Source organism: Myotis myotis, unplaced genomic scaffold, assembly GCF_014108235.1.
Source record: "Myotis myotis isolate mMyoMyo1 unplaced genomic scaffold, mMyoMyo1.p scaffold_m19_p_10, whole genome shotgun sequence".
NCBI classification, from domain to species: domain Eukaryota; kingdom Metazoa; phylum Chordata; class Mammalia; order Chiroptera; family Vespertilionidae; genus Myotis; species Myotis myotis.
Genome location: NW_023416314.1, coordinates 65977977 through 65986171, shown reverse-complemented (window position 1 = coordinate 65986171; position 8195 = coordinate 65977977). Strand labels below are relative to the sequence as shown.

Sequence of the window (8195 nt, the reverse complement as noted above, 5' to 3'; positions counted from 1 at the left end):
TTCTTCGCCGACTCCGTCTACACCTTTGGGGACCCCTGGACCTCCTGGGGTTGGACCCCGGCAAGCCTTCCCATTTTAAAGAATTGATCTTAAGAAAAATTGTTCAGAAATTTATAGAGGGAGACCATGTACTAGAGTATAAAGTTGTACTCATGGTAGAAGTTACTGCATTTTTCCAAGTTAATTGATTGATGTACCCAGAAGAGAAGGCCTGAAGCCGACTTCCTAATGTCAACACATCTCTCCGCCTGGCTTAAAAAACATCTTATTTTGTCCTTACAACAGCCCTGTTGAGAAAAGCGTTTGATACGGTCCTAGGCATATGAGGGTCAGTGACAATCTTTGTTGGCATTTAGTGGGCTCGGAAATCTCTGTTGAATTGAAACAGTTTAAAATCTTATAATCATTTATCGGCACAAATTACTTAGAATATGAAACACTTATTTATGGATTTACTTATTCACTCATTTATTTGGTCAACATGCTTTCATCATTTTCCCAGGTCTGTCTCTGGTCTGTGTTCTGACACTATCCATATTCCAGGCTAGATGTTAGCATGGGACCTCATAGTTTCTAGATAACAAAGTATGTTCCATATATAGTGTTTTAGCTGTGGCATGAAGAAGGAGTTGTGGGTGTTTGTTATGACAATGTGTGATCTGGAGAAAATAACTATATTTTGATGCTGCCTATATAAGAGGAGGGAATCAATCAAGTACATTTCCAAATGTGTTTGTGCTGATTTGAGCTAATGTGTGCAAGGGGCTAACCCTGTGTCTGGCACAGGTTAGTGCCAGTAAACATTAGCTCAGTGAAATAAGATTCTGTACAATTATAAAGTCTTATGTATGTGTAGGTTGGTATCATTATTTTTGACTTCTATAACTATCATTTCTTTTTTCATTTAATCAAGAAATATTAATTGAGCACCTACAATGTACCAGGCAGTGTTCTAAGCACTTGGAATGTATTAGAGAACCAAACAGACAATGAACCCTGCCTCCTGGAGCTCATATTTTAGTGGTGGGAGCAGATAATAAAGTATAATTATAATAAATAAATAATGTAATATATTTGAAAGCAATATGCGTGATGGAAAGAAGAAAAAGCATAACAGGGGAAGGGCAATTTGGAATGCTGAGAGATTACAATTTTATTTATATTTATATATATTTTTAATTTAAATTCTTTATTGTTGAAAGTATTACATATGTCTCCTCCCTCCCCCACCCCCGTGGACCTCTCACTGCCCACTCCCCCCCCCCCCCCCCAGCACATGCCCTCACCCTCCTACTGTCTGTGTCCATGCATACAAGTCCTTTGGTTGATCTCTTACCATCCTGCCTTCCCTCTGGAGAGGTTGCAATTTTAAACAGAGTGATCAAATGTCCTCTGAGAAAGTGTTATTTGCACAAAGATTTCAGGAAGGCGAGGGAATTAGCCAATAGACATCTAGGAGAAGCATATTCTGGGCTGAAGTTACAACCAGTGCAGAGTTCCTAAGGTGGCAGCATGCCTGTGGTGTTTTGAATATCATGGAGGCCAGTGTACTTGGAAAGCAGGGAAAGGGGACAGTGGGAGGAGACAGGTTAGATCAGATTCTGAAGGGCCCCTGTGTCATGGCAGAGGTTCTGGATTTTACTCAGAATGGGATGTACATTCATTGTAGGGCTTTGAGGGAGCCCTCTGATTATTGTGATGAGATTAGACTCATGGTAGGGTATGTGTTAGGAGGAGAATTAGGGACATCAGTTAGCAAGCTAGGGAGAGGTGACTGTGGCTCAGAACAGGATGGAAGCTATGGAAGTGGTGAGGGCATGTTCTTGTGGAGGTAAAGACAGCAGGAGTTCTTAATTGATTAGATGTGAGATGTGAGGAAAGAGGAATCAGGATGACTAAGATTTTTAGGCTGAGCATTCAGAAAGTTGGGCTTGCTAACAACTGAGATAGAAGCCTTTCAGAAATATATGTTTTAGGGGAAAGATCAGGAGTTTAATTTTGGACATGGTTGGTGGACCGGGCAGGTATTTATTAATTCCTTATTTCACAAACATTTACTAAATGCATACCATGTGCTAGATAGTGAACATTGTCTAGAGTCAAGCGGTCGGGAGCCTTGCTCTCAAGCAACTCACAGCCTAGTGAGGAGAGTAGGCCGGTAAATGAACAATTACAGAACAGCGTCATTGACACCATGAAGATGGTATATACCAGGGACAATAGAACACAGAGGAAGGGACAGATATCCTTACCTTTTTAAACTTTGAAAACGAGGTTCTGAAAAGTTAATTGATTTGTCAAAGTTCACAGTTAGTATAAAGCATAGCTGGAGACTTGTGATATTGTGATTTTTAATAAGAAATACATATTTGGTCTTTGTCCACATATGTAGCACAGAGCTTCTAAAACCCTTGGAATTTCCTGACCAGTGATTAATATAAAGGGTCTTTCGTCATGCTAATGAGGTGACCTTTGGAACGCCCGTAGATTATCTAAGGATAGGGGCCTAGGTTGACAATCACCAATGACCTATGATTTAATCAATCATGACTAAGTAATGAAGCCTCTATAAACATCCAAAGGGTGGGGTTTGGAGAGCTTCCAGTGGTGAACAGGTGGAGAGTTGGAGAATGATGTGCTCAGAGATCATGGAAGCTCACATACCTTGCTCCATGTATCTCTTCCACTTGGCCATTCCTGAGTTCTATATACTTTTATAATAAACTGGTAGTCTTGCAAGCCAAATCTTTCTCTGATTTCCGCACTAGAAAATTAGTGGAGGCCAAGGAGGGAGTCATTGGAGCCTCCAATCTATGACAATTAGGTCAGAAGCATACAGGTGTGTGCGTGTGTGTGTGTGTGTGTGTGTGTGTTTGTGCGTGCGCGCGCGCGCCTTGGAGGACTAAACCCTTAACTAGTAGGACTTGATGCTATATCTCCAGGTAATGTAAAAAATTGAGTTGAGTTGTAGGACTCCCAGGTGGTGTCTGAGAATTGCTTGTAGGTGTGGGGAGCCCCTCTCCCCTATTGAAATTGGGTGTTAGAATCATTATTAGGCCTGAGTACAGTTTTCTGACTCCTGGGATTTGGGAAATTTTCTTATATCACATAATTTGTGTCATTGCAGAGCTAACCACTTTGTTGATGCTAAGGGCAGAGAATCCATGGGCACCAAGAACAACGTGACTGAGTTTGTGTTGTTCGGCCTTTTCCAGAGCAGGGAATTACAGCATGTGTGCTTCGTGGTCTTCTCCCTCTTCCACATGCTCACTGTCCTGGGGAACCTCGTGGTCATCATCACCATCAATGCCAGCAAGACCCTGCGTGCTCCTATGTACTTCTTCCTCAGCCACTTGTCTTTCGCTGACATGTGCTATCCGTCCGCTACCACGCCCAAGATGATCGCTGACACTTTCGTGGAGCGCAAGACCATCTCCTTCAGTGGCTGCATGACCCAGCTCTTTTCTGCCCACTTCTTTGGTGGCACTGAGATCTTCCTCCTCACAGCCATGGCCTATGATCGCTATGTGGCCATCTGTAGGCCCCTGCACTACATAACCATTATGGATCGCCGGAAGTGTGGTTTGCTGGCAGGGGCCTCCTGGGTGGCTGGCTTCTTCCATTCCATCCTGCAGACCCTCCTCACGGTGCAGCTGCCCTTTTGTGGGCCCAATGAGATTGACAACTTTTTCTGTGATGTCCATCCCTTGCTGAAGCTGGCCTGTGCAGACACCTATGTAGTGGGGCTCATTGTGGTGGCCAACAGTGGCATTCTCTCTTTAGTGTGCTTCATCATCCTTATTGTGTCTTATGTGGTCATCTTACTAAACCTGAGAAGCCAGTCATCCGAGGGCCGCCGCAAAGCTCTGTCCACATGTGGCTCACACATCGTCACCGTTATTTTGGTCCTTGTGCCCCCCATGTTCATGTACATTCGTCCGTCTACCACCCTGGCTGCTGACAAACTTGTCATCCTCTTTAACATTGTCATGCCACCTTTGCTGAACCCTCTGATCTACACCCTGAGGAACAATGAGGTCAAAAATGCCATGAGGAAAGTGTTTAGGGTCAAGGGGAATTCAGGAGAGAAGTGACACTCCAAGGAATCTCATCCAGCCTGGAACTTGGGAGACTTCCCATTTTGTAGCATCCAACACAGGCTTTGCATCTCCAGTTTGATGCTTGTAATGAAAACTGTCCTTCTAACTCTTTGAAAAAAATAAATTTATCCGGGTGACATTAGCTAATTAGATTATATATGTTTCAAATGTACATTTCTATGATACACCATCTGTATAATTGCATTGTGTGCCCACTACCCAAAGTCAAATCCTCTTCTGTCACTATGTATTTGACCCCCTTTAACCTTAACTACCTCCACCCACTTCCCTCTGATGACCACCATACTGCTTTCCATGTCTATGAGTTTTTGTTTGTCTCCTAAGCTCTTTTCATAATAATAATCCCATAGGTTTCTTCCATCCTCCATTCATTAAATATTTATTGAGTGTTTGCAATGCGTGAGGTAGTGGGATACAAATAAAAGTAAGATGGCCCAGCCAGTGGGGCGTGCAGGAGGCAGCTGACCAATGATTCTCTCTCAGAATTGATGTTTCCATCTCCATTCCTCGCTGAAATCAATAAAAATATATTTAAAAAAGTAAGATGTAATTTCTTTCCTCAAGCGGGTCACAGTGAAGGGGGTCCTTAGTGTGATAATTAATGCCTCATTCAGGAAACATACGAGAGCCTGTGAATGACAGAGCCTCTTGGAAGTTCAAGTATCTCACCTATACAATGTGTAGTAGCACTAGCTACTTGCTTTACTGTGGCTAACATGTGCTTAATGAGATTAATTCGGTCTCTTATGATATTAGAGGCACTTTACTCCTATTCCTTCATTTCATGCTCTCTCAGCAGGCAGATGAGTCAACAAATGTAGAGAAGTTAAAGGATTTAGTTAAAGTCACACAGTAAATCCAGAGCAAGATAGCAACCAAAATCCAGGTTCCTTAAATCTGCTTTCGGGACTTTTCCCACCTCAGATGGAATGAATGGACACGAGCAGTACAGACAAGGATGTTGTGAAGGACCACGGATTGGTGGTGGCCTGGGATGATGGTGAGCAGAGCCAGGAGAACAAGCTTCTGCACCTCACCCAGCAGTACTGATTTCTCTCCAGCTGAGCAGGGGCTGCCGCCCCCACTCATCCCCTTTGCTTTATTTTGTTTCCATGTAGAGGGAGCCAATTTGTGCAAAATGGATTTAGAGGAACAGGATTAGATGTCCTTCTAATTAATCATTCGTGGGTCATTTCATCCGGTTGGGTCTCAATTTCCACATTTACAAATGGAGACAGTGACAATGCCAGTTTCAGAAGGTTGCAGGACTCACAAGACCTGGCAAAGTCCTGTATCAAAGTCTGTTTTTCAGAGGTGGCTACTACCTCTGTTGATAATGTCTTCTGTTCTCTTTGATCCTGCCCTTTCTCCTAAAGCCTTTGTAACTCCAGATTGATTATTCATTCCTCAGATGTTTACCTATCACCTCCCATTAACTTCTTTAATCCTTACATCAGCCTCATGAAATAGGCATAATCATCAGGGGAACTGTGATCAGGGTTCAGTGAGGATGGTAGTGTAGAAAAAACTTTTTGTTTCATCAGATGCCTAGCAAGCACAAATGCAAATGTTGATCTTGACTATGAGAATAACAGCAATAAAATAGCCTCTGATATCTTGAAAGCAATATTCTCAGAAGTTTTTGTACATCAGTTTACTTAATCTGTGTTGAATAAATCACCTTCTTTCAAAAGTTTTTGGAAGAATGTGGGATCATCGCCCTGGCCAGTGTGGCTAAGTAGGTTGGATTGCCATCTCGTACCCCAAAAGGTGGTGGGTTCGATTCCCAGGTGGGGCACATACCTAGGTTGTGGGGTAACCGATGGATGTTTCTCTCTCACATTGATGTTTCTCCCCCTGTTCTCTCCCCCCTTCTTCTTTCTCTAAAATCAAGAAAATCATATCATTGGGTGAGGATAAGAAAAAGACTGCTGTTGTACTTTATATGATCCACTAATACTCCATGGTGTCAACCATAGCCTTTCATAGCTGTCTGTACTTAGGAGAATGTTGAAAATGGAGCTCCTTTCCTTTTCTTTAGTGGGTCAGTGAAAGGTACAGAGACTTCAGGGAGGGAATCACTTGGACAGGAACTCACCCTGTCATCTTCTAGCTGTGGAACTTTGTGTTCATTCATTTTACCTCTTGGTGCTGGCATGCTGGGGTATGTGGAAAGATGGTGGCACTCAGCGACAGAAGTTTATTTATGCTTTTTCCCAGTCAATGTGATCTTGTGAGGGTCCCAGGAAAGCTTTTCTACTTCATTTACTATCTGAACATGTCTGGTAGAAATGAAGGCAATAGCTCCATTTCAGCCTGAGGGCGTTAGCCTACACAGCAACCTCAATTTTATTTATTTATTTATTTATTTATTTATTTATTTATTTATTTATTGTCTAAAGTTTTACATAAGTCTCCTTTTCTTTTTTTTTTTAAAAAAATTACAGCAACCTCAATTTTGCTGAAGAACAATTCAAATCAAGATTTGCACGTTTAGAGCAGTAAACATAGTCTTTATATTTCTTTGATTACATTTAGACTTTGTTAGTGAAACAGAACTCCATTTATCTGTGGTCACTTGTGCAAGTGAGTCAGTTTTCTGACTGCAAAATATTTAGAAAATAACGTTAAGAATTGAGGCAACCAAGTAGGTTTATTTACTTGATTTCTACGGGGGCATGATTTGGAGTAATCCCGAAATACCAATCAGAAAGAATATATGTACTTCTATGTTCATAGCAGCATTATTTACAATAGCCAAGATCTGGAAACAGCCTTAGTGCCCATCAGTATATGAGCAGATAAAAAAAGCTGTGGTACATCTACACAGTGGAATACTGCATGGCCATAAAAAAAGAAGGAAATCTTACCACTTGTGACAGCATGTATGGATATAGAGGGTATTATGATAAGTGAAATAAGTCAGGCAGATAAAGTCAAATACCATTGATTTCACTTATATGTGGAATCAGATGAGTAAAATAAACAAACAAAATAGAAACAGACTAATAGATACAGAGAACAGACTGTTGCCAGAGGGGAGAGAAGCTAAGAGACTGGGTGAAAAAGGTGAAGGGATTGAGAAGTACATATTAGTAGTTACGGGGATGTAAATAGTTATGGGGATGTAAAGTAGAGCACAGGGAATCCTATTTAATAAAAGGGTAATATGCAAATTAACCACCACTCCGTCACAAAAGATGGCAGCACCCATAGCCACAAGATGGCAGCACCCAGTCCTCTCAGCCCTGCCGGAGTCCCCCAGTCCCGGGGTGGGCGGCCACTGAGAGCAGGCGGAATGCTTGCTTCGTTGCCGCAGCGATGAGGCAAGCATTCAACCCTGGCTGAAGAGGGCCTCTGGGCAGCGGCACGATGCGGCTGGCGGGGGGTGGGAGGGAATGCTTGCATCGTTGCCCCGGCAACAAGGCAAGCATTTCGCGCCCAGCCACGGAGGGCCTCTGGCCGGGCTGGGTGTGGAACACTTGTGTCATTGCAGGCCGGGCTGAGGGACCACCCCCCCCAACCCTATGCATGAATTTTGTGCACCGGGCCTCTAGTATAGTCAATAATATTGTAATAACCATGTATTGTGCCAGATGAGTACTTGACATATGGGGGGAACCACTTTGTAAATTATGATTGTCTAACCACTATGCTGTACACGTGAAACCAATACAAAATAATGTTGAATGTAAACTATAATTGAAAAATAAAGTTAAAAAAGAAGTGAAGAGTAGAGACTTGTGGTTGAGAACAGAATTTTGAAGAAACTTTTAAATGGTCCTTGAGGAGAAGTGGAAAAATGTGTTGATGTAATAGGGTTGATGGGCCTTTTGAAGTTGGTGATAAATTGATGCAGACAAAATCCTATTTTGTGATTTTTTCTGGAAGCTTTCAAGGAACACGTTTGGAGAAGGCTTAGAGTAGGATTCATTCAGTATTGGGAATTACATGCTGAATAGGCAAGAATACTGAAATTTTATGGAGAAAAATGGGCTGCACATATCAATAATTATTAAACATGTGTATCAATATCTTCAAGATTGAAAATATATTTATATATTAATATATTCC

At 42.1% G+C, this 8195-nt stretch overlaps 1 protein-coding gene across 1 annotated transcript; it reads left to right on the top strand.

Annotated features, from left to right (window-relative positions):
* Positions 1-3164: 3164 nt before the first annotated feature.
* LOC118664008 (olfactory receptor 4S1) lies at positions 3165-4094 on the top strand. The gene has a single exon (XM_036323916.1). The coding sequence runs from the start codon at positions 3165-3167 to the stop codon at positions 4092-4094; it is 930 nt and encodes a 309-aa protein (XP_036179809.1).
* The last annotated feature ends 4101 nt before the right edge of the window (positions 4095-8195 follow it).

What these genes read in the sequence shown, in the direction of transcription:
- LOC118664008 (XM_036323916.1), top strand. Translation starts at nt 3,165, where the DNA reads ATGGGCACCAAGAACAACGTGACTGAGTTTGTGTTGTTCGGCCTTTTC.